General features: G+C 40.3%; 1 protein-coding gene across 3 annotated transcripts in view; it reads left to right on the forward strand.

The window, feature by feature from the left end:
• The first annotated feature begins 8,329 nt into the window (after positions 1 to 8,329).
• RSPO3 (R-spondin 3) overlaps positions 8,330 to 27,735 on the forward strand; it is a 73,812-nt gene continuing 54,406 nt past the window's right edge. For 2 of the 3 annotated variants that reach the window (XM_063096902.1, XM_063096903.1), the window contains exon 1: positions 8,330 to 9,676. In XM_063096902.1, the coding sequence (XP_062952972.1) occupies positions 9,580 to 9,676 (97 nt within the window). In that variant the 5' untranslated portion in view covers positions 8,330 to 9,579. Of the gene's footprint in view, positions 9,677 to 10,232; positions 10,387 to 27,735 lie in introns of those variants that run through there. The other variant, XM_063096900.1, reaches the window with a different exon arrangement.

Consider the following 27,735-nt stretch of genomic DNA (forward strand, 5'->3'; position numbering starts at 1 on the left):
ATATACAAAAACAAATAGTATGTTCTACAAGATCTCTCAGAATACTTCCACTTCTAGAATTCTATGAATTTTCAAATCAAAGTAAACTAGAACTTTCCTTAAGAATCAGAAGTTTTACTAGTTTCTACAGTTTGCTCTTGAAATTTCAATTCAGTACAGAAAGCTTATGCTGGCATAAATTACCATTAAAGGAAAATAAACTTTGTTCTATATTTTAAAAAGCTTCAATAAAAGGTTGAGAATTTCCTTCCGCAAAAGTCTTTAAAAACAGTATACATTTTTGTCTTTCAAAGATGCTTTAAATATTCTCCTACCTCAGGTTCAGGTGGCAAACAAGTTTCTTTATTATATTTTAGTTCCCATCCAATCACAGGGCCTGCATAGAGCACTTTGTGTAAAGGATTCTGAAGCCTCTTAGGGCTTGATGGTCCAGAGTTTCAAGACACATCAATAATGTGCACTTCAGAATGAGGAAGTTGTGGCACCAAAATGAAATATTTGCCAAGTGTGAAAGATTAGATTGATCTGTCAATGACCCTTTAAGTTCTCTAAAATATATGTTTCTCAACTTGGTATTAAAGATAATTCTTTAATAATCATTCTTTAACAATGAGCATGAAATAAAAGAATTCATTCTCGTATTTAACTTTGAAATAACTACTAACTCAGTAATAGCAAATATTTCTTATTCTGGTGGACTCAGCTGCTCCATTTTTCAGTCATTCTTGCCCATTATCAATTAGGACCTATTGAACTTACTGTCTAAATTATCCATTACTTCCTGCTTTGACATTCTGATGGGAATGGTCTATTTTTATACTCTTATTTATTCCCCTTCTGCACACATATCTTGATTTATATATGTGAGGATCTATTCTGACTAAAGGATTCAGAATCTGACTTAAAGGAAATCTCAGTAGCCTAATAACTATAAAGTTGTGTTTCCCACTCATGTTGTGTGTTCAGCATAGGTCAGCAGGGGTAGAGAGTGAGGTGCTGTTCCCATAGTCACTCAGGGACCTAGTCTGATGCAGGCATGATTCTGTCATGTGCTTACATGATCACAACAGCACTAGAAACAGAAATGTGGTAAACTCAACCCTAGCTCTTCAAGCTTTTATATTCAAGTGACTAGTGTCACTTTTGCACTAATGTCCTTCAATTTATACATTCCATGCCTGATTTTAAAGGGGGCATGGAAGGGCGGAGAAATGTGATCTCTAGATGTGTCCAGAAAGCAGAGGTGAGGAGGGACAGAGCTGTTGCTGAACAGTGTCATGACTACCACACAATGCAATGCCAGGGCCAGCGTTGACTGTTTTGATATTCTGAGGCTTCAAGTCTAGAGTTGAAATTCAATCCAGAGAAAGAACTAATCTAGAACAAGAACACTATCTACAGGTGGTCAGACAGGGTATATGGTAAACCTCAGTGTTGCTTTCTTATTTCAATTCAGTGTCAGTTTTCTGACTGGCCAATGGGTTTGAAAGTTTGAGTTTATACAGAGGTCAAAAACCTGCTCATTAAAAAACAGCCAACAATTGTTTGCAGCTCCTCATATCAAAAGATGGGAACTTATTGGGTAAACCTTGGAATCTAGGCTGGCCCTGTAAACTGCTTTGACCAATAAAATGCAGTAGAAGTGACACTGGAGGACTTCCAAGGGACTTTGCAGCTTCCCCTCTCATACTCTGGAACCCAGAGAGCTCGATGCTTTGAGGATGAAAACCCCTGTGAAGAGACACCTGCCATCTCTGCCATCTTAGCTGACCTGACAGCTGAATGTAGCAGATGAGGGAATCAAAGTGAAACAAGCAAGAGAGTCAGTCAACCCAAAAAATTATGAGAAGCCATAAATAGCTGATATTTTAAGACACTTCTTTTAGGAGTAGTTTGTTACACAGCAATACATAACTGATACAAGCTCTCTGTGAAGGAAGTCCTTTGTTTCCCTCTCCCTTCTCTCTCAGAATACTTCCCACTGAGGCAATCTTACCTATAAATACAGAAAGCCACCTACCAAACTGGGAAAAATGGCAAGCAAGCTAGCATCCAAATATAAGGACCACCAGCCAACCACAGCTTTTTCCAGTCCTCAATAACAGCTCAAAATTTCTCACATCTCAGGCATACTCCACAGGCCAATGTGAAATCAAAATGTTTTGGGAAAGAAAGCACTATATAAGAGACGAGAAGGAGAGAGGGGCAGAGCTAAACTAGCACTTTATTGCTAACATGTGAGCCAGGGTTAGGTTGCAGAGTAGGGAACTTCTGGTGTGGGGAGGCCTAGAAAGCCAAATGGATGAGATTCAGCACGGGATTTTTGAGACGGCTGGGTGCACACAACACTGTCTGGGAAGAACACCTTCCAAGGAATACTAGAACGTATGAAGAGTGGTGGGGTAGGGCAGCAGAATGGAAACAGCCAGACACCTATGAAGGCCCACCTTCGTTTCTTTGTTGGTTACTCTAAATAAACACTTTTAGAAAATAGGAGAAATAAAATATTTTTTCTCACATGAGAGGAACCTGCCCACAGTGTAGCCACTGTAAACTGGTCAAATCATTAACCTACATAGACACCCACACAGGTATCAGCCATTAACAACACTCCCACACGGTCAACACGGAGCCACAGTAAATTGCTCGAAGAGGGCTGATACCACTCTTGGGGTATGGCTGCCTCCCTAGCAAGCAGGCAGCCAACTGTGACCACCGATTTTCACAAAACAAGGCAAAAGAAAAAGAACTTACCTCTCCACCTCCAAATCAGGACAAGTCTAAAGCAAAGGAAGCTTCCTTCTCCACATTAAGATTCACCACCAGTCCTTTAAACACTGTACATCTTAGAGGCAGAGTTTATCCCCTTCCTCACCACCCCACCAAGTATTGTTCCTCTTTCCTCTTCCCACAACATACCACTGAGCCCTTATCGCGTAGTATTTATCACATGTGGAAGCTTTAATGGTTTATGTGCCTGCCTCCTGTACTGAGGGTGTTCTCCTTGAGGGCAGGGCCCTAGTCTTCATAGCTTTGTATCTCTAGGGCTTAGCACAGTGCTTGCCAGATATTTAATGAATGTTGTAATAAAAGTAACCAGCTGACCAAAAGTAGCTACCCAAATGCTTCAGCAGTAACAAATGTAAACCATAAATGATAGGTAAGTACATAGGTAGAAAAAGGTTCTTGTTCTGTTTTGTTTTTATATATAGCTGCTTTGAAGAGATGTTTTCTAAAGCTTGTGATTGAGCATGACTTCATGTGCCTTTGTGTGCCATTTTATTTCTGTCATAAACTGTAATGTTGCTTTTAATTAGAGCACCAATACAACCCATGAAGTCATTTCTCCAATATTTTTGCTTTAAACTCTATGCATAAAACCGCTTCGGTGGCTAGCTTAGAATCACCCATAGTAAGCACCACCAACAAATACATGTGGAATGAATGGATGGCTGATTGATGTCAACAGCCACCCTTCATTATCCTTTCTAATAAGATACCCTTACTCACCTGTGGATTCTGCAAGGCTCATTTTAAACCTATAAGAAAATAAAGTAAATAATGACATAGCCAAAGCATGCCTTAAAATCAAAGTCAACTTTTGCTTTGCTATTTCCTGACTACCTTGCTCTTCTTTTTTTTTTTTTCCCTATTCGTGTAATTTCTGATTGCCTGGCTATAATTTTGAACATGAACTCCTTGCTATTCTGATTCTAGTTATTCACACTGATTTAGCCCATGACCTTGCTCTGATGTCTGCTGTCTGCTGTGTGACTGCTCCTTACTTCATAAGCCTTCCTGGCTTGTAACCCTCCCACCTGCCCTGATCCCCTCCCTTCACCTAACTCTGTTTTAATCAGAGCACATTCCTCAGGAAAGGTAGGATGACATGGTAGGAAAAGCGCTGGCTTTAAATCAGACAACCTGGTTTCAAGTCCCAGTTCTGAAACTTCTGTGTCACTTAGGGACCCAGCAAGAGTTTTTGAAAGACACTTTTATAAACTGACTATTTTTAATAGTGCAGACAGGGTTAAAGGAATCAACAGGAGATGTTGAGACACTCGGGGACTAGAAACAGTGGAAAGCCATTTCCATCCGTAGGCCCTAGAGTCAGGGAGAGTAAATGGTAATATTAAAACCTAGCTGACAGCTGGAGCAATAAAAAAGGGACCATGTGACAGCTATAGTCTCCCAAGAGATATGGCCACCTCCAGAATGATGCCAAAGCTGGGAGAGAGTGGCATCACTGCTTCCTCCCATGCTCTGACTGTTTGCAGGTACTCCCCTCTGGCTGAACTCAACCAGAAACCAGAGAAGGGAGCTCTGGTGATTTAGTCCATGGAGGTCAACATGCTGGGGGACAGGAACATCAGAGAAAATAGCTCGTGGGGTAATATAAAATATCCAGAATACTTTCTACATAAACTTAGGCAAGTGACTTTACCTTTCTGGCTTTAGTTGTCTCAACTATGAAAAAATGTGTTTTGAGGTTGTTTTAAGATAGTGCATGCGAAACCAACCACAAAAATTGCTCATTAATTTTATCTCTCAACTAGCACTCTACATCTTATACTTTTATCTTTGGTAGCAATCTCTCAGCCTAACACTGTAACCATAGCCACTGTTAACCTTCTGAAGAATTTCCTGAAACAAAAGAGACATGGATATAAATTCTTATCCAAAGATATAAATAATACAAAAAATAAATAAAGTGGTTTTTATGTCCAATTTTTTTATTCCAACAGAGAAAGGAAGAACGTGAAATAAAAAGAATGGTTCATACTCAGTGAAATTCCATGTTTCTCCCTCAAATACAATTCCTAAAAACAAACCAAAATGAGTGGTATCTCCATGAGATGCAGTCCTTTTTCCTACTCTCTCTAGGAGTCTGCCCAGAACCCAGGGTTTAAAATTTGTTCTTCTTTGTCCCAAAGTCTACAGAGATCTAGACGGATTAAACTAGTCCTGGATTTATCTTTGCTGGGTCAGAGTAATCTAGGATTCTTGCAATGGGTTAAACATTTCCAGAAAATCAACAAGTTTGAAAGCAGATTTCTAAATCTGGATCTATTCAATTAAACACAATTCCATAAGTGAAAGCTGTGATGTCACACAACTAGAAATAGCTTTGACATTTGCAATTATAAATCTGTCTTTCTTTTTTGGAGATATTGCCATTATTTCCCCAGCTAAAGGGGACTTTGGAAATCATTTAGTTGAATTTCCATTCCAACACAATATAAACACAGAACAAGGACTCACCTTGATCTTAAGATTTCTAATCTAGTGTCTTCTTACTGCGACACTAGCCTCTTTATATTAAAACTCTAAAATCAAGCAAAATGTTCTGAGGTGTTAAATTCTTTATATTGACTACTATTTAATATTCACTTTTTAAATGAGCCAGCAATTAACTGACTTGTGAAAGAAAGAAGTTTTAAAATATAGGGATACCAGACAGTACTCACCACAATTTTATAAATGTCCCATAATTTCATCTGGGAGGAAGAACATTTTTTCTTATAAACAGAAAGTATTCTATCCCGGGTCTTGGTTTTCTCATTTTCTTAATTCCATATAACCATATAATCACTTTTTAAATTGCTGTAACAATTCTGAATCCCTTTTTTACTGTGTCAAAAATAGCTGACCTTCATCTACTAAGTACAGTGGCTTTTAAACACTGTCATATGCTCTATATTTTAGGGATGACTTCTAGCTACATCAGTTACACAGACCCTGCCAGCAATACCCTGTTTGACTTACTCAGATGCCTCTAGATTTGAGCAACTGGAGAGTTGAGCATTTTCAGAATCTGCATATTAGGTCTGTGGTATAATAACTGATGTCAGCCCCAACTTTGCCAAACATCTCTCATCACTACTAGTTATATCCCATTCCAAACTATTGGGTTTGCTCTCCCTTTCTGGAGCACACCCCCTTCCACATATTTGCAGTATGGATTCAACAATATGACAATCATTTTCTTTCCTTAAAGTGTCACTGCTGCAATGCATAAAAATAACTTGTTACTGTTGTCACTGCCTGGTTGGGGGAGGTGGTAGAGGAGAGATGAGAAGTTGCAGTAACTAGTCTGGGTATGTTTAACCCCCTGTCTTTGTCAAAAATATTCGATTCTCCTGGCCCAAGTCTCTTAAACTCCTGCTTATCCAAATCCCCAGAAACTAATGTTTTTTGGAGGAAAAAAACAAGCAAATGTTGACCTCTATGCTGAGCCTATGGTTTTAACTTGCTTTAGGCTTGAGCCCCGAAATCCACTGGCAGCCACGGGCTTCTGTGAGTGTTGTTTTCTTGATTGAAGGGGGGAAAAGGTACTACATTGCACGAAATAGGCCATGGCATGCTTTCCTTAAGCTTCTAGGACAGTTGAGGGAATGTACAACTCAGCCAGGCAAGTAAACACACATTTAATAGTATGGTAACATGGATCAGGAAAAAGTTATTCTAAAGCATAGCATCAAGAGAGAAAGAATACTCTCCCGTTTATTTAATGTTTTCCTTATGTTTCCTCTGAACAGTGCTTATTCCTTGACAAGCTTTTCCTGCCCACTGCATCTAGCACTTCTCTTCTGGGATGGCTCAAGAACTGTAGCTTCTTGCTGGGTTTGTTTATTTATTTACACTGCCATTCTTGTTCTGAGCCAAACTAACATATGTCTGTACAACACACGTGAAAAGTAAATGTCTTTCTTCGTGTATATTTCCCTGAAGTTGCTCACCAAATTGTTTTTTTTACATCCCTTTTGCAATCTCGTCCCATCCGGCTCAAGTATCCTGGATTAGAAAGGTCGTCTCTGGAGTCTTTTCAAAGGGAGCCTCCCATAGCCTTTAAATCCCCCACATTTTATGGGGCAGATATTCAGGATCTGAGGTATTAAGCAAGAAGGAAAGCAAAGCTGATGGGGACAGGCACCGAAAAATAAAGTAGCTTCTTTTTTGGATAATCATTATGGGAATTGTCCTGTTATCTGTAACTTCTGGTTCAAAGTGATAAACTCAGTCATTTACAACCAGACATTATGCAACAGATGGGGGGGAGCTATGTATATCTGTGCTTGTGCGATGTACAGAAAAAGACAATTCCATCACAGAAAGAGTAATGTAAATGGCAGTCCTTAAAAATAAGGCAAAAATCATAATGTTGATAGAGTTATTGCCTTCCTCATAATATCAAACCTAAAGAAAAGTATGAGTACTTTCAAAATCCCAACACAGTATGTAAAGTAATAAATGATATGTAATTAAGGAATTAACATCAAAAGACGAGTCTCTCTGATTCTAATTTTTAGCACTGTGAAAAGAATGCATATTTCATGTCCCTCCCCGCTTTTTTTTTTTTTTTTTTTTTTTTTCATCCAAGCCATTTCATCTCCTCAATCCTACTTTTGGGAGCTGTAACAAAACACTACTGAAGGACTTCAGAGACATACTGGTAGAACAATCATAGCACTGCAAGCTTACAAATTGGAAAAACTAGGGATGATAGCCTGTTTTTCTCCTCTAATTTATCAATACATAAATTGAAGGCAATCCAATAAGAGGAATTATAAATGGAGGAAGGAGAAAGAAATACGAATGTTACTGGCTTTCCTGCAAGGCTTTAATAACTTTCCGAACCTAAATTATTTGAGTATAAGAATCAGTAATGCGTCTATGAATCAGGGACTTTTTCATGGTGGCCTTCCAGAAGTTTGCTGCTGTGAGAAGCTGTAGCGCTACAGAATGTAGTCCTTCAGATATTCTGTTAAATACAACTCCTAAGACAGGTTTATATTAAAATCAATTTGGGGGCTTGTGACTTTCAACTAAATACTTCTTCAGTAACTACTGAAAGCTCATCAGCTTGTGCTACTGGAGTGGAGGTGGAAAACTCACTACTGACTAATGTCAGGTAGAACGTACACTGCTCAGAAGTGCCGGCCGGCCCTGTCTTCCCCCACCCCTGGGTGGCCCAGGGAACCTTATTCTCCGCTTGCAAAGACCCCCACTTGCACTGGGAACAGAAGAAAGCAGTGGGCCTTCCCTTCCTCCCCCAAGACTGGGAAAATCTTTCCAAATATTATTCCCAGACTCCCAGATAAGAAACCAAAATGCACAACCGAACCTCTCAAGAACACTGGGAGAGTAAGAGAAAGAGCTCCAAGGGAGGGCGAGCTGACTACGGAGGGAATCGCCTGAGGGGAGGAGGAATCTTCCAGATCCGCAGCCAAGGCTCTGTTTGGAAGAAAGCCGCAGCACCATTGCATTTCCAACGGGACGGTCCTGAACGCGCGCACCTCTTGGTCCTCCCCTCTTTGAGCAGGTAAACCACGGCCAAGCTGACCAGCAGCGCCCATTGAGTCTCCTGCGGACCACCCGCCCGGCGCCCAACTGCAGCTACTTTTATTGAAAGAAACAGACAGGCAACAGAGGAGAGAGAGTCTTAGGAAAGCTGGGAAAGAGTCCGCAGCCAGAAACCCTCCGGCGATCTGCCGAGGGGGCGAGGGGAGAGCTGCCCTCGGCCCAGTGGCGCCGGCGCTGGGGGTGGGGTGGAGGCTCGAGGGTGCAGGGGCTCAGGGCCACCGACAACTGGGTGCGTCCAGCCTAAGGCCGCGGAGACGAGCCGGCCGGGGGGGCGGAGGGGACTCCCGCCCGCTGGACCTTCGGCCTCAACACTCCCAGCCCCAGCGCGCCCACCTCTCCCGCCGGAGCTGCCCTCCGAGGGGCTCTTCCCGGCACGCAGTGCCTCGCCTGCTCCCCTCCCCCCGGGCTCGTGTTCTCCCGCCGTCTCTGCAGTGTCCAGAGATGCTCCGCCGCAGACCCGGGACCCCTTAGGCGCCTCTTCCCGTCCCTCTGCCAAATCACAACGCCTGTACTTTTCCAGCTCCCTCTTTCTCTCTTGAAATTGAAAGTTATTGAGGTCGCTCAGGGTTGTTGCTCCAGCAGTTTCCTTCCCCGCCCCCTCCCTCCTCCGCCCCCCGCAGCCATCCCCCCTCCTCTCCCCCTCCCTCCCCCCTCCTCCCCTATGGGGTGCTCCCGGGAGCCCAGCCCAATACTGGAGCGGCTCCTGCTCGCGAACGCCAGAAGCAGCTCGGGGTCTCTCCGCCGCCCCTTGGCCATGGCCGCGGTGCCGACGGCGCCCGCACCCCTGCGCTCCCCGGGCCCCCGCCGCTGCCGCCACAGTCGCCGCAGCCTCTGAGCCCAAGGGGCCGCCGCCGCCGCCGCCCGCCCGCCCGGAATCCCGCCCGCGGCCGCCGCCGCCGCCGCCGCGCACCATGCTACCTGCGGCCGCCCGGGCGGCTCCTGGAACCCTCGCTCGCGGCGATGACAGCCACCCCAGCGGAGCCGCCGCAGCTCACTGCTCGGACAATTTGAAAGTACAATAGTTGGTTTCCCTGTCCACCCGCCCCGCTTCGCTTGCCATCACAGCACGCCTATCGGACCGGAGTGGAGAAGTCCCGCTGCTCGGGTTCTCTATGATATATTCGCCTAACACCTACGTATATTCTCAAAAACATTAAATATAAATAACCATCAAAAGAAAAAGGAGAAAAGGAAGGGAAACATTACTGGGTTACTATGCACTTGCGACTGATTTCTTGGTTTTTTATCATTTTGAACTTTATGGAATACATCGGCAGCCAAAACGCCTCCCGGGGAAGGCGCCAGCGAAGAAGTAAGTGCAGGGTTTTTTACGCGTTTGCTCCCTCCCGCCGCGTTCACCTGTCGGGTCGCTTTGCTTGTCCTGAGTCTGCTCCCAGTGGCAGCCGTGCTCCCGCCCTGCACCCCACGCCTGCCAGAGGAGATAACAGTTGAGACTCTGGTGGTATTGACGGCATCTTGCACGCCTGCCTCTCGGCGCCCCTGTCTTCCCTGGCACCTAGCGGGTGCGGGAGACCCGCGGGCCAAGCGCAAATGTGGCTCCCGCCCCCTCAGGTTCGCGGGATGGTTGGGTCCTACGTTAGACTCGCTCTAGGGACTTGTGCTTTCCTTTTGAGGCACGCACTGGAGCCTCAAAGGGCAGCTGGGACGCCCGGCGTGTGGGATGCCCCTGACCGCCGAGCAAACGCCGGGAGAGAGGCGCGGCCGCGGCACCAGCTCACCTCGCGTTGTCGCCTCTCGAGGGAGACACCGGCTGGGCCCTCATGCTGCGCTCAGGTAGCCAAGTGCCCGCCGGCCGGCCAGGGAGCGAGAGAGCGGGCGCCTGCGCCGCTCCTTCCCCGACACGCACGAGTGGAGCGGAGCGCATGCCAGGCGCTGGGGATCTGGGTGTCTGCGTGTGCGGAGCCGCCCGACGTCCCACACCCCGGGGTCTGAAGACAGCCGGACCTCGGCCGCTGGGAGCCGGAGGTGCCAGGTTTCCAGTTTCTCTCTTGCCTGTCACACGTGAGCGCCTTTACCATCCCTGGCCCTTTTAAGTGTGTCCCCTGAGACAGACACATACTGAAGGTAGTGTTCCCCCTAAAGACTCACGCTTGCCTCCTTGCAGCCCCTTATCCTGTTACTTGCAAGGTTGGCTTGTGACAGCTGAGGTTAAACGTGCATCCCCAGGGCGGCCTCAACCCAGGTTGCTCTGTCTGAAAAGTGGCATCTTCCCAAGATGAGGGGACAGATGAGAGGGTGGCACCTCTCCCTGCTGTCGGGTGGCTCCGCGCGCTCGCTGTCCTGATATCTGTGCCTGCGTGGGGAGTCCCTTCGCAGACCACAGAGCCAGGGGCGACATTGGCTCCATCGTTGGGGGCTCTGGTGGAGAGAGGGAGGAAGAAACCTTTCCTGGAGCTCGCAGGGCACACAGAGCGATAATATTGCATTTGCCCCTCGGGTCTCCGCGGTGAGACAGCCCACGACCAGCGACCGCGCCTGGTCCCCCGCACGGAGCCCTTCTCCGAGCGTCTGGCCAGCGAAGGCCCTTGGGGCAGGCGCGGGGGCAACGTGGAGGATACAACACGGGCTTGTGTGAGATGGAAATTTAGTAATCGCTTCTCGGCCGCTGTTTGTCTCTGCCCTGCCCCTGGGCGTGAGGGTCCCCTGAAAGCTCCCTTTGTACCGCTCGCCTCGGCCAGACAAGGTTTGATTCACCTGAAAATTGCCTTTAAAAAACGTGGCTGGGCCGGAGCGCCAGGGGCTCCGGCCCGGCCTCAGCTCCTCCAGGATCGCGTAGCAGGGGGTAGAAGGGCCTAAACTAAACATGTCAGGGCATCCGATTTATTATTCTTGGCCTCTGAATGGTTTGTGTTCTTCATAACTCCCCCACCCACTCGTTCACTCAGGCCGCGGGGCCGCCCCACGGAAGGAACGGCCTGGGGCTCAGCGGTGCCCTCCCGCCCGGAGGTCCCCGCCTCCTCTCCTCGCAGGGTCAGTGGGGAAAGGGAGGCCGGGCAGAAGCGTAGCCTCTTGCTTTCCATTCGTTCTTCCAGCCGGTGCCCATCGAGGCGCCCACGGCCCGTTCCCTCCTTCACCCCACCCACCCAGGACCCCCCGGCCGGGAACCACACACTTGCCAGGGCGGGGCAGGGTCTGAATGTCAGAGGTGTCTCCGCTTGCAGTTTGGGGGATTCCGTTTCTGACGGATGACCCCGCAAAGAAAGCTTGCTGGCCATCTATGCCCACCTCCCGCGGCGAGCACCACGGTGAGGGAAGCTGCCGCCTGACGCTGCCCAGGGCTTCGGGGCGCAGCGGAATGGGGCAGACTAGGGAAGAACCGCGGAGTCAAAAGGGGAGCTCCTATTCAGCCTTAACCATCTCAAAACCAAGTCAAAGGCGCCCTCTTGTTGTGTCGCCGAGATGAAAGAGGGAATGGGTGGAATTGGGTTGCAATTCCAGTTATTCCGTGGGAGTGGGTCTGGGAGAGAGCTCCTGCAGGAGATGCTCCTTGATCCTTCGCACTTGGGTCTGCGGTTGCGGCTTAGTTTGCTGGTGCAATCCTGGGAGAGGGGCGACCCCTTGCGTCCTCCGAGAAAAGAGACGACACTCTCTTTTGGCAGGTGCAGTATGACTTTGGAGAATGGGGAAGGGGTGGAAAGTAGGGAAACCCTCTTTAAATGTTCAGAAACTCAAGGTCAAACTGCATATGCACGAATTGATATGGATCGTTTCTTCGGAAATCTCTGAAAGAAACGAATAAAAGACTTTTTTTCTCAAATAAGGACTAGGAAAAGCTTTTTTAGATGAAAGATAAGGTAGTGGTTACACGTATTTTTTTTAAAACAGAACAACTTTCCTGTTTTTTTCTTCAAGAGGCAACTAAAGCGAATTATTCAAGAGTATCTCTTCTGGCCTGTAGATAAATAGCTGCACTCTCCTAAACTTTTAAAACCATCACTACAGATATGAGAGGTAGAAAATTAAGGCATAAGAACTATTTTTCAAAGTTGTTTAATAGTCTCTTGATCGTTTTAGTAGAAAAGTTTCTCACAAACGAAGATATTCATTTGCAGTGTTAAATACTGTCAGGTCTAAAGAACCATTGCTTATCCTCAGAAATAGCAAAGTCATGCCAGTATTCTCCTGTTTCCCTAAACCAACCATTATTCTATTTGTCTCTACTTTGTTACAAAATCATTATCCTAGTTGTTACAAATTCCTATTTCCTTTTATAAAGAAACAACATTTTAAATCAGGAGTCTTGTACTTTAAAAATATCTATTTACTCATGAGTGAATAAATATACAATACTTTTTTTGTCTGTTTGGATTGATACAGCTCCTAGGCAATCCTTATTCAAAATACCCACCCAGCAGTGTTTTTAGAGAAAATCCTTAGCTTTAAGCACGGGATGCTAAATCAACAACCCTGAACTCACTTTTTAACTCATTTCCATCCAGCTCAGGCTTTACAGCTTGGTACAGTCAACCTCTGAATTCTAGGTTATGTGCTAAAATTAAAAATTATCTTTGCTGTAAAAGTCACAGTATAATAACTATAAGCGTATCACATTTTCACTTGGGTTATTTACTTGGGCCCCAAAATAGCCACTGGAAGTGTAGAGGCTGTAGTAATCTTCCCATTTTACAGAGAAAGCCTGAGAAACAGAGGCTAAGTAAACTTCACAAAGCCATACAACCAGTAAGTGGAATTTTTCTCCTACATTGGGTCTCACAGTTATACATTTATACTATGTGCTGATCCACGTCATAGAGGAGATATCAGGCTTATTAAATAATAATTTTGATGGTATATATACCATCATTTATCCAATACAAATTTGATTTTCTAGTTATTATAGGGAAACCCTTGCTATACTGCTGTGAGATGAACTTACTAGTCATCTAATCATTCTAGATTATTTGAATCTGGAGAGAGGTCTCCAGATTGCTACGCAAATGTCTAAAATATATTTTAGTTTAATGGTTAATCTGTTTTAATATTCAATAGTCCTTTTGTATCCTATGTAATGTTGATAGGATACTGTGTAGGGTTGCCCGAACCCTATGTAGAATTAAGATCAAAAGATCTGTCTCCAATTATAAGAATTGACTACGAAAAAAATAAAACTATTCTAGATATTATGATTTACTAAATCTTTTTTCTCTTTTATTTCTATCCAAATGTTTCATTTTGAACATTGCCCTGACCTCTCTTTTCTCACTTCCTCACTATTTATTCACACGTCCAATCCCAATCCCCCCTCCCAAAAATCCTTTTTCCAAGTAGTGAATTCTTGAAATGCCATCAGAGTGGATATTGTATTTCATGAAATGTAAGAACCAACTTTGGTTACCATTAGGAAAACATCAGTCAGTTTTGAGAGCATGGTAAGGATCATGCAAGACAGCATGTTGAAATTATATGTTTGACTTGGTTAGGACTATTTCTTTCCTAACAGTGCATTGCACGCTGGCATTCTTCGGAGAATGACAATTTGGAAAAAAAAAAAAAAAAAAGTTGCATCATAATTTATATAGATTTGGGGGGACCTGGCTTTTGATTTTGAGGAAAAATGTAGATTGCTCTCTTAAGTGTGGATTTTTCTCTGGGTCTAACGTAATTGGATTATATTAAAATTTATCATTTGTTGGACATCATAGTAAATTTGAAATGCTTTGCAATTACACCTTAACAAAATACATAAAGTATAAAATGTGCATTCGTAAAAGGTGCTACCCATCTTTTCTGTTTATTTAATTAGGCCCATTAGATCTTTTCACTCAGGAATATTAACAGCATTCTGATTAAAGTAATCATCCAGCAATATCGAAAAGAATGGAATGTTCTACTTTCAAAGATTGTGGGGGTACTGACAATGCTAAATGTCTGTGTCATTGAGTGCTTGGAAATCCTATTTTCTGCTCCAAAGGTTTCAACAGAATGAAACTTTTAAGCAAAATGCCTGAATTCTTTTTGCATGTGAACAGTTTAAATAATTTCAAAAATTCATTTTTAAAAATATGGTTATAGGTGTCTCATGTCTGATAAGAGGATTTCTGCCTTATTTGTATTCTTGACAAGGTACCTAGTTACCATCTACTATTACTAAAATTCTTCTGGGAGATTTGTACAGAAAATTCAGTGATACTAAAGAATATGACTGCCCAATTAAATGTATACTTAATGGCTTTTAACTGTCTTTATAGTTTATGCAAAAATCAAATCTAGTCTTCAACACACTAACTTATTAGTGTTCCATCTGACCTTTAAAAATTGGTGAATAGTAAATATTATAAGTTCGTGGTAGAGAATGAGACTTGAGAAGAGAAAATCCCCACTGTATGTTGAGAAAAGTAGACTGAAAAGTTAAAGACCTGGATTCTGGATCCAGCACTGCTGCTAATATCTGTATAACCCAGGCTAGTTCCTTTGCCACACTTGGCTGTAGTTCCTCATCTGCAAAATGAGGAGGTTGACCAAAAATTTTGATCTAAGTGATCCCTATATTCTCTTCAACTTTTAATCTTTTGGTTGAGAACATGTCACAACTAGGGAGTAAACAGTCTTTCTAAACTTGTGTGTTGTATTCAAATAAGATTAAGATTAAGATAAAGATTAAGAATGCAAACAAATTATAAGCATTCATTTATTATATGTAAATTATCACTTAAAGATTACCTAATGAGCAATTTATCAAAGTGGAGAATGAATTAATTATGATATAACTCATCCTTCACAATTTCTAGTGTCTAAAACCCATAGCCACAGCATCAATCAGCATACTTAGTCTATAGCAGATCCATCTCGTCCTTGGGCTTAGGTCACAGGGAGCTGGTTTAGAATACCAGCTAGAAGGATGCTTCAGAGCTTCCCTTCCATGGCAGATTTTCAGAGGTGGCCTATGCTGAAAAGAAAGAGGTGATTACAATAGTCCAAGTTTAAGGTAATAAGACCTTATGCTATGACAGTGAACAATTGAGCAAGAGAGTATATATGGCAGATAATTTCTTTTGATCAAGTCAGTAGTTCTCAGCAGTTAATTGGATATGAAGGGAAGAGAGAAGGAGGGCCATATTCGGCACTAAACTTTGCAGAACAAGGACTCAGGTCTGGGTGAATGGAAAAATGATGGTGACAAACAAAAGGACAGGAAAGTCAGAGAAGCAGGTTTGGTAGGAAACTTTTCACTTTTAGGCTGTCTTTACTTTGAGGGGACAGTAGGACTTTTAGGAGCCCAGAACCAGTTTCAGAGAGTATCAAAAGCTAAATATAAGTACTTTAGAATCACTCACATAAAGGGGATGTTTCTGATTATCAAAAGTATTTACAGTGCCGACATTCAGACTCACTCTTCTTGGTATTGTCAAAGTAAGATTAATTAATTACGTTAAGGTACATTGTCTATTTTAAGTAGTTTAATACATCATTCTCAACTGTGGTTTCTCATTTTTATAGTACTCTGCATTATATAAGAGAATGGTCACTGGTATCATGAGCTCCAGTTGTAAGTTGCCAAGTATCACAGTTGGAGATTATAATTGGAAGAATCATCATTTGTAGAACTATGTTACTTTGCTTCAGATCATAAGGAGACTTAAAAACTTTGTGGTAATGAAAGACAAGTTTTCATAAGGTGTAAAAATTATTTTTTGAACCATTCCATTTGTATCTAACATATATTCATAACAATAGCATTCTACTTTCAAGTATGTTTCTCTACAAACTGTGCTCTCTCATAATAAGAAAATCTCAAGATGGGATGAAACTTGAACAAGTCCCTCTACACAGTATGAGTATTACCTCTGCAATATCCACTTTGAATAGTTGTCCAGCCTCAGTAACAGCCAGGCCCCAAGCTCTCTATTTCCTCCTATTCATTTAGGGATTTCCTTATCAGAAGCAGTCTGTTCTCCTAGACTTCTGAGCACTTGGCATGGGCATGATTCAGTTACCTTAAAACACCTTTCTGAAATGAATACACAGTAGTGCAATGTACTGTATTCACTCCCAAAAATTGTCTTCAGAAAAGTAGCTGGTAAGCATATTTATAATTATACCCCAATACAAAGCACATTCCTGAGAGTAAGTGGTAAAGCAGCCCCCATTTTATAACCACATAATACAAACCACCACCACACAATATAAAATAACAGAATTTGTGAGCTGCTTATTTTAGAACACTGTTTTCTTAACATATGCTCAATAATTTGGTAAGAAAAAGAGCAGTAGTTTCTCATTGTTATGTTCTCCTATCATACAAAGGGACCTCACAGTTACAAACACAGTCATCTTGACAAAGGCTGTAATATAAGTAGAAGAAGTATCAGTCACATTTTGCCAATAAGAAAAGAGGTAAAATAATATGCAAAAATATGTGTGAATGCCTCATGGCAAGCTATAGTTTCATAGCTCGCAGAGCCATTGTTATATACATTTTATCTTAATATACATTTATATTTGTTAAAGTGAATGTTATGATAATAATTATTATTTAAATAGCCAGACCCTATACTTGATGTTTTTGCAAAAATTATCGTATTTAATCCTCACACCCACCCTGTAGGGAATGTGCCAGTAGTCCCACTTTAGTTGATTACTCAGTGAGATGTGGTAGACCTGGAATTCTGGTCTGAGTACAAAGCCCAGGTTTTACCTTGATTTCTTCCCTCGATCTTAACTACTGAGATGGGTACTTGAGGCAATCATGAGGGGCATTTTCTCAAACCCACATTACTTTTTCTTCCTCTTACTATCTTTTCTTTGCTCGCTCTCTTCCTCCTCATTAACAAATCACAAGTCTTTTTCAAACATTTATTATAGAGGTTGCCTCTGGTATTCAAGTACTTTCCCCCATATCTCTCATTTCTCTACCCTTTGTCCTTGTGTTCCTTAAACCAGCCCTGTTGATGGTTTTTAAACATAATTGCTGGGTTTTTTTTTTTCATTAGAAGCAATGTAATTGCTCAGTTTATATGAAATACTCTAAAATTATTCTCCCCATCTATAGCGTGTGTATCCAAGAGAAGATTAACTTAGGCGTGAGGATGTAGGCAAAGTCTGTGATTTTACAGTTAAATATCAAAATCCTTCAATGTAATTTACAACCACAATAGATGTTTCACTAACTAGTTTTTATTAGCCAGAAAAGTTATCTTTATGGTGCTTCATACAATCTATCATTTATATTACTTTTACCACGAGCATTAACAGTAGCCTCCACTCCAAATTCTTGCTTTATGGTCCTTGGTACAGTGATTCTCGACCCAGAGTTCACATTAGAATCATCTGGGGATCTTTAAAAAATAATGCCAATACCAAGTCCCCATCCAAGAACAAATGAAACAATCTCTCGAGATGGGATGTAGATATTCATATTTTTAAAAGCAGTCATGGTGATTCCAATGTGCAGCCAAGACTAAGAAATATTGTCAGATACTTAATTCAAGAGTAACTATTGCAGCTGAGCAACTCTTGAAAACAGTGCCAGTTTTATGAGGGTTACTATACACAAAATAGACTTGTGTGTGGTATGATAAGAGATGAGATATATGTAATTTGAACAAATAGTAGTTTAAAATATAAAGTAATCAGATAACCCTGTGTTATGTATCAATAGGGTATTGTTAAACTTGTGGCACTGACAGGAGCAGACAAGACTATCTGATAGAGAATTGTGTTAGTCAGAGTTTAAGAAAAGAGAGCAAAGTGCTCACAGTAGGACATGATAGTGAGCGTAACAGATACTGGCTTCATAGAACAGGAACACTACTGCTTGGAGAGGTGCAAATCACGGTGAGTGTGCTTGCTGCTGAATTATACTGAGGTGTAGGTGGAAGAGTGAGTAAATAAGACAACTGTAGAACATGGAGTATCAGCCTTACTCAAAATTTTTGCACATCTACTTAATAATGAACGACTACTTTTTTACGTCTTACCAGATGATTGGTAATGTGCCCTAAAGTCCTCCTTGTTTTTTAGGAAAAACTTAAGGATTAGGAAAATGCCTAAGAAATAAACATCCCTTTCTTTTATGGTTTCTACAGTTCCTTACTAACTTTAGATTGACCACTGGTGATCAGTAAAACCGCTATAAACAGCACAGGTTTTAACTCTATCTTAATAGGTTAAGTTTTGCAGTAGGTCATTTATTCATGAACTTAGACTGTTTTTACTTCACTCTTAATGTGCTCTTCTTTGGGTAGTTATTTTTATTAAATCTTGTTTGTTAGTCTTTGCTACTCCGTGAAGGATTTTCAAACCTTGCCATAAACTGGGGAAAGCTCCATGTCAAAGTGAGGTGGAAGTCTGAGCTTCCTGTCAGACTTAATTCTGTTTAAGGGGGCTCTTTGGGAAAATTTGGGTTCCAATGAGTCACTAGGCCAAATCCCAATAACCACAATTGCCAAAAGTAATTAAACTGAGGAAAGCCAGGCTCCTTGGGAAAAGGGTCATCACAGCACACTTGAGCCATTGCTTCGGGGTCAGACCTAGTTACTTCTCTCTAAGGATTGGGAGCAATCATGAGTTAACAGAGAGCAGGAAATCCACCAGAAAACAATGCTTTTCCACCAATTTTTTTTTCTCAATATAGGTTATTCACCCTAGCATGCAAGAGATGGTATGTGCACATTAGTACGTGCACAGTTGATGTCACCGTCCTCCTATAAACCGCCTTGTCTGCCTCCCTAAGTGCAAATGCCTACGTCTAAAACTCCTGCTGTCATCATTGCAAGTTCTCCTCCTCCCTTCCTCAGGAGATAAAAAGAATCCAAGGGATGTAGTCTAAGTCTTTATAAAAGAGGTGTCTGACTGGGATGGAAAGGAAAGGGAAAGATTCCTTGTAAACATCCTTAGGTCAATTTATATGTTATTTTAGTGAAGTAACATTAGGCAATAAGGAAATGGTAGTACATTACATGCAAAAAGGAGTTCTAAAATTTCTAGAGCTAGAAAAAGGTCAAGAGCAAACTTATAATTCCTGAAAATAAGACCTTTCAGACACATAATGTTACAAGTAGCTAAGTAGAAATTATTAACAAATAAGTGGTGCTGTAATCTTAAACTTTCAATATATGAGAAATTAGAAGATTGTTAAACCTTTCCATAGGAGAATATTCACTTAGCACGAACGTATCTGTGCTTAATAACCAAAGTGAAAGTTTGCCTGGAATACTCAAAGTATATTCCATCACCTCATGTGATGGATCTTTAATTAAACAGACACAGAGTTCCTTACAGTGGTAAGTTTCAAATTCCTTTATGGTTCAGAATGATTTCAGTATATTTCAGTACTCTTTTGAGCTTAAATTACTCATTCTCTGTTTAAACATGTGGATGGTTAATATTGCTTATTTTAATCTACAGAAAGGATCCTTTTTCTGGCCAGCTTTTTCTGGCAACTGGCAATCTCCAGGTATCATTTGGCAAATAAACCCTGACCTTGTGCACTGTTCACATCTAATAGTTACCACGACCTGCTTGTTACGGTGGAACAATATATTTGGTTTTCTCTGGTCTTGAATTTGACAGTAAAATAATCTAAGAATAGAAGAATCCTAATTTTTGGAAATTTAACAGTAAAACTTTGACCTGTGTTTACTTGTATCACTACCTTTTGATGGTATGTCATTTTTGTCATGAAATACAAAAGATATAGACAAATGCTGCTTGGCTACAAACTAATTAAGTACTTACTGATCAGCTATTTGTTTCTTACAGAATTTAGTTTTGTTTCTCAATTTATGATGAGTTTTTTTATGTAGAATACACAAGGACTCTCATAAATTATACATTTGGTAACAAGAAATAAGACTCTTTGGACTGAATTGGCACACTCGAATTATGCATTCCTCAAGATGGTAACTCTTAGCCTCCTTCACAAAGACTGAATATAATATAACAGGGCAAGTCTCTTTCATATAGAACATTTCTAAGACATTCAGCCAACTTTTCAATTTTGTCTAAAGCTTGATCCAAGATCATAGATCAGTGGGGTTCCCTTGGAGGCCAATTAGGCTTGTAAGATCACATAGATGCATACTTGGCCTTACTACAATCAATAAATAGCATTTGCCATTACATACAATACCAAGCTTCAAGGACCCAGCCTCTGATTCATGTATGTTTTCAGATCTTATGTGTCCATACCTCAAAGTTCAACTTCTAATAGAATAAGGGAGAACTCCAGTTAGAGGAGCTCCAAACAATTTCAAGCTTCTACTACCATCTTCAGCTTCCAAATGGACATCCCACTGACATTCCAGGAATTTATCTTAAAATATTTGCCTCTGAACTTAATATATTACTCATGCTATAAATGAAGAGCTTACAATCCCAGAAACTTTATGTAATAGTTTTTAGTCAAACTACTTAATTCACAGGCTATTGGGCAGAGGTGCTAGAGTTCATAAGATAAGAACACATTTCAAATGAAAATAGCCAAGATTTTTCAGCGTGGGAATTTTCTTTACCCTTCCCAGCCCAAATGCACTTCCTTATCCACTCTCCAGATTCTAATCCACTACTAAGATGAGTTAAATATTCTTAATTTTAGAATCTTCCAAAGAAAAAATAAACACACAGACAGCTGAGTTAATTTATAAAACACTGCTGCATTTATCTTGGCATTTATCTTAGCAGATTTCAGTTCTTCCCCAAGTAACTTGTATGCTGACTCTACTTAGCAACTCAGGGAAGAAACAAGTCATTTCTATGTATGAAGGACCTTGAGGGCCATTGCACAGAATGAGTTTTGTGTTTCTTCACACTTCAGGTGCAAGTTTCTTTCCTCATGGGCCATTTATTTACTGGGTCTCTAAAACCTAAATAATCCTTTTACTTTAAACCTGAAGCAAATGGAGAGTCATTTTTACAAGAGCAATAAACTAAAGTGGTTGTTCAAATACTTTACTTGAATTGCTCTGCACACTGAAGTACCTTTTTGTTAATACAAACCCTTCATATTGTAGCAGGCAGCTCCCTGAAATTCTAGGGCTGCTTAAAATTATGTGACCAGGAATCTTACCTCCCCCACACGCCAGCCCCCTGCTCCTGGGAGTATGCCAGCAATTTTGCAGGATTCATTCTGACAACTGTTCTGGTATAAATATTTAGAGAAATCCTTTCCATTAGAGATTAAACAAAGTGTAAGTAACTGTTTCTAAATGATAGATCTTATTAATGTTTGCAATAACAGGCCTTCTGCTATCTGATGCATAGATTCTGATACTGTACACTGGAAAAAGGACTAAAGAAGAAAGAATCAAAAGAGGAATTAGAATAAACTATATGTAATTTAAACTGCAAAATATTATTTTAAGTTATTACTATGGAGATGATTTTTTATGTACACAGACTGTAGGGGAAATGAGTTCATTTAAATACAAAATAGTAAAAATTGACTATAGGTGTTTTAAAAGTTTTTAAAAAGTGAGGGGCAATTACACATGTTCTTATCACCATGCCAGTTATAATGCAGTACTTAGTTATTTATCCATATTCTCACCAAAATGAAGTAACGCATCTGAGATCTTATCCAAGCTCTGGTTTCTGTATTATTATTCAAGAGCTATTAAAAATGATAATTACTGAACTCTAATGCTTCTGTCAAATATCTCCTGTTAATAGGGTGGTACCCTGGGCCTTAAGGGGTGAAAACTTACCCTTCTCTTCTGTGCTTGCCCATTTTCTGAGCATTTTCTAATGTTTATTATATACTAGGGGATTACACAGCTAATCAATATAAAGCATCAGAGACTTTATCAACTGGATTTCAAATTACTTCTACAGTATTTATGATTCTTGTGATCCTTGTCTAGAAAAGGTATACATCCTTTAGACTGGTTATTGTTTCCTTCTTCTCTTGATTTAAGGCCTACACTGAAATATAAAAGGCCATGAATTTTAATTCTGTTTCTTTGTTGATAAGCCACAATCTAAGATTTTTCATTGGTACCTTCAGTTTTTTCTTTTTTACAGAAGTAGAATTTTGTTAAACTTTGCATTAATATTTGTGTGTGTGTGAAAAAGCATTTTTGAGAAAAGGTGCTTTGTGAACACTTTTAAAACATCTGCAATGGAGTGTTACTCCTCCTTTTGCTTCACACATATAATGGCAGTCATTCACTGAGTTTCCAGTTGAATCCTACTTGGATTTTATATTTGCTAAGATTTAGTAAATAAAACAATAACAAAAAAAAAGGACCCCGAGATGTGAAATAGAAACTTCATAAACATCATTGTACAAGAATCATCTCTTTCTAATTCCCTTCTTAGAATCTAGATCTTCTTCGTTTGAACTATAGCGAGAGAAATCCAACATTAGGACACAGGGAAATTGATTTCTAATGTATACTCTGCTGTATAATTTAGACAAATCATTTAGTCTGTGATTCAGTTGTGTCCACTGTAAAATGGAACTCATAATCTTCCATCTCTCTAAAAGCAGGGAACTGATCTTGAAGTCCCTCCAACAGTAAGATCTATGAGCTTTCCCTTTTCCATCTTGTAGCATGTTCTAACCTTAGATGGTTGTCTGTGTCAAAACTCCAAGAATGTGGAGTTAGGGCTTGAATTCAAAAGTATGTTTCTCTTTGTACTTTCATGAAATTTTTAGGCCATATTTTCTAAAAGATAACAAGCAAAATAGAAATCTTGTTGGGGGAAAATATGGAAAAGAATTGAAATTGAGCTTAGCCTTAACTAAAACATCATAAATGTATTCATTAATTCAACAGCTATTAAACATTTATTGTGTGCCAGAATTACAAAAGTGAGCAAAACATACCTGAAACCTGCCCTTGTAGTATTTCACAGTGGTTAAGGAAAGAAAAAATGAAGCCAGAATTACAAAAATAATATTTGGCTGAAGATAAATTAGAACACTAAGATATAACTTCTAAGCTGTACAACATTTCTTTTTTAGATTTTGTTTAAATAGAATTGGAAATTAGGTAGTTTACAATGAATTTAATACATATCCAGATTTTTCTCTGGAAAAAAAGGATAATAGACAGCATGTAGGGATGAAGCTGGAAGGTGGAAGGAAAATCAGCTTAAAACACTGGAATTTATTAGGCCTCCCAGTGTTTTGTTGTCTTAAAATTTATGACCAATGAATAGGAGTCATCATTTAGCATGACGTCTTTGACAATCATAGGAAGTATGCTATGTGCACTGTAAACGTAGTTGGCATTGTTAGGTAAAGCTTGTAATGGAGTGGCATAGTTTGGCTAAGCGAATTTCCATTTTCAGCACATTGACTAATTTCTATAGCTGAACTTTCACACTAGCTCATTAACTGGAATTACTTTTACCAAACAAACACTAAAATATTGTATGTTTAAAAATAGTGCATTTTTGTTCATCTCTCTGAGGCATTTTTCAAACCTTTTATGGTAACCTCTTGACCACTACATGGAACGTACCCAATCTACTTAAAGCACCAGTTTGGCAAACACATGTCAACAACTTATTTGGATTTCTTATGTAAATCTGTTTATGACCTTTTATAACATCAGTTGATAGCTTTAAAGAGGTCAGTTGCCAAAATTCAGAGTTTTGGAAATAACTCAATGCAGCTCTTTTCTGTATCTTATCATTAATTTGTGAAGGGTTTTGAGTAAAGAAAGGCAACTCAGCTATTTTTACATGTGTTTTCTGATGTAACACTGAACAATTTCATGATATATTGATAACCATTTTCCAAATGAAGAAACTGAGGCTCAGTACAATTAAGAAACAGATCAAAATGACACAGTCAGAAATGATAGACCTAAAATGTACACTCAGATCTTTTGACCTAACAGCTTTCCCCACGACACTTAGCTTTTATTAAGCCTGTTGTAGGAGAAAGCTAGAAGAGGTTTAAATGAGGGAGAATTCTCTTTCTGCAGCTAGGATAGAACTACTCATTAGGCAAAAAGTGAGGGTGAGAGGAGTAAACCAGGCTACTTGACAAAGTGGTTACTTGGGAAGTGTAATGAGAAGCTTTTAAACTGTTTTTAAAGAAAGGACCTGATAAAATCACAACTATTACTCTTAAGCAGTACCTCATTACCAGATGGTAGCAGTAGTGTTGGTAGGAAATGGAAAGATGTGTACTCTATTAAGGAGGTAGAATCTGTAGGAAAGGGTGATTGGAGGTGGGGATGAGAAGGGCTCCTAGATTTCTGGCTTTAGCATCTGGATGGTGCCATTTACGAAGATAGAAAATGCTAGAGAAAGAGCATATGTCTATTAGGTGTATAATATGTTTTAATAGGCAGGAAGATTTTGGGAAATCATGGTATGCAGCATAATCTCCTCAAATTAATGGAGAGGAAAAGGGGTCCAGAGAAGTAAGTGACTTGATTAAAGTCACTTTGCAGTGGACCAAGAGTAGGAATGAGCCCTGTGGCCATTCTGTAACACCAAAATGCCACTTAGTGGATGGTTCCAAGTACTGATATTCCAAAGAAGTGCCTTGTGGACTTCTGGCAATCTGATTTCTTATTTGTTTAATTAATGATCTTTTCAAAGAGAATTATCTTTTCATTGGCTGAAAGGATAATTTCACTTATTTCACAATCTCCTTATTTCCTTTCCCCAAGAGATGCCAGACCTTAAAAAGTCACAATAACCTGTTGCCCTAATCTAAGACGACTCATGATAGGGCACAATTTTAAAAAAACAAACCAATTACACATACTGTATTCTCATCAAATACAGTTATCAGTTTTCTCATGGAGTGTATTCTTAGTCTATTCTTGGGGATGAGGGAGATTCAAATCTGGCCCTGGGCTGGTAAAGTATCATTATGCCCCTTATCAACAATAACATATCAATATAATTTTGTACAGCATGTAAACACTTTCTCATCATTGTCTTATTTGATTTTTTTCAATATTCTTTTGAAATGGGCAGAGCAGGTTTTACCATTTTCATTTTACAGATAAAGCTCAGAGATGTTAAGTGATTTGTATAGTATCACAAGGCTACTAAGTGGCAGAATTTAGCCTCAAAGTTCTTGAGGGAAGATATTTATTTTGTTTTTCTACAAGTCCATGGGCTTTCTTGCACTACAACAATCCTCATATATCTTCTGTGAAGTTCCTGCTGTTAGTGGAATTTCTTTGGGATTGACAATAAAGGCATACTGATTAAGGGAAATCTTTGTTGTGGATGAGATTCTTACCGGCTGACCAGGTGAATTGGCAGACTCTTAAGGTCCTGTCCCATTTGAATACCCATGTGTGAGTTCATCATGGGGACAAGGAGATACTGAAGCAAGAGCACCAAGCATTGTTTGACAAAACTGTCTCAAGGAAAAAGGAGAAAACCTATTGTGTGTTCTCTATAGAAGGAGAACTTCCTGAGAGACAGGTTGAGGTTTGATATGAGGGGATTTTTTTCAATAAGTATTGCTATAAAATAATTATATGGGCATCCCTTAAATATCATTATTTTTGATTTACTAGACACAATCAACCAGGCTGTTACAAGATAGCAGTTTGAACTAGAGCCTCTAAAGTTTCAAAGGTTTATGATTTCTCTCACCTGGGAGCTAAATAACTGTGTGGACCTTGATATTCTCATGTGAAAATTTAAGGAAGAAGGAAGAGCTTTAAGATTCTTTTAAATTCCTCTCTTATATTCACCATCCTCCCAAATATTCTTTCTATATCCCTATAAAGAATTTTCTTCATAGTATTTTCACTCTTTCCCCTTTTCTGTCTAAAGTTGTCCTTTTCCTTCAAATCCCATAACTATTCCTAGCTACTCTTTGTAGTCTTCAAACACCTGAACCGTTAGTAATTGCTCTTGCCTTTTAATTTCTGTTGCATTAAAGTTTTAGTCTGTAAGTTTGTGGTTGTAAGAATATAAAAAGATTATTTTACTAACTGTATTGTAGGCTTCTTGAGTTAAAGTCCGTGTTTTGCCTCCCAGTATGATCAATCCCTAGAAGACTGCTTCCAGTAATCACTGAATAAATACTTATTTGTGAAGAGGGTCATTATGTGATGCAAAAAGACAGTATTTATATCATCAGCTACAGATTCACCTGAGGTGCTTCTTAAAAATGCAGCTTCCTAAGTCTGCCATCTTCATTCCCAAATCGAAATCTTTGGGGTTGGAACCTGTGCCTTTTAAACAAGTAATCCAGGTCATTTTTACACAGTAAAATTTTGGAACCACAGATATAGATAGCCCTTTGGGTTCTGTGGGCCATACAAGTATCATTTCTATGGCATGTCCTACCTCTTTTAAAGTAGATACTTGTCTTCCCAGAATGTTGTGTGAGACCATCTGTGATACGCATGAATGTCTGTGTCTGTGGTCATTAAAGAGTAGCCACTCTCTTTGACTATTTGTGAGTTCCTGGTTCCCTGAGTCCCCCAGATCTCCTGGATTAGAAAGAAGCATCAGCATCTTCCCTCTTCCCAGCCTCTATGCTTAGTTTTTAAGAGTTATTATGGGATCAAGCTGCAGTTGCCTCAAATACAGATGGAGATAACACAGGATGTAGTTAGTGCCTCTTGAGTAAAACAAAGTGTCATATACATACTGATTTTTAATGAATGCCTGTAAGAGTGCTCGGTGCTTTACACAGAATCTTACTCAACGCACTCAGTATCAAGCAGATATTCCCATGTCACAGATGGGGAAGCCTAGACTAGAAGAGGTTAAGCAACTTTTGCCTAAATAAGTAATCAAATTGAACTCCTTGACACAGAAATTGCTTTTATTCATCCTTGTATGCTCAATAACTAGCATAGTGTCTGGATGTCAAATCATTTAATTTTTTTAATGAATAGCTGGATGAAAAGATAAATGTTGGAATTCAGCTAGAATATGTCAAGACTGGGATTCAAAACCAGACTGCATGAGTCCAGAGCCAGTACTTCACCTCCCTGTCACTGTGCTCCTCTGGGACACGAACAGGGCCCATTTCCAAAGGAGGTATCAGTGCAGTGAGCCGAGCACATAAGTACAAAAATGCTTCATGCAAAAGTGCCTGTATATTCCCTTTCTGTTCTGTCAGCAATTTTGTGAATCTGGGAGGAAAAACACCATTTATTTTCTCTGCTCAGGACTTTAGCTGTGATACATAAAGCTGGATTTTTTTTTAATGGTATACTCACTATTTGCACATCTTCTTGCGCCTGTTAAAATACCACAAGTCCCTCGCCTGCTGTTTGCTTATGCTAAGGCTTCAGCCATCAGATATTCTACTTTAGCATGCTATGTGGCAGGAAGATCCGAGTTTATTCATAATATAACAAAGTAGAGTTTGTTTTTAGCACAAACTGAAGTTTGTTTCATTCAAGAATGTGAAGTTAGTAGTTTAGACTCACATCCATGCAGATTAATTACCATTAAACTATCACA

The sequence above is a fragment of the Cynocephalus volans genome, chromosome 5 (assembly GCF_027409185.1).
Source record: "Cynocephalus volans isolate mCynVol1 chromosome 5, mCynVol1.pri, whole genome shotgun sequence".
NCBI lineage: Eukaryota > Metazoa > Chordata > Mammalia > Dermoptera > Cynocephalidae > Cynocephalus > Cynocephalus volans.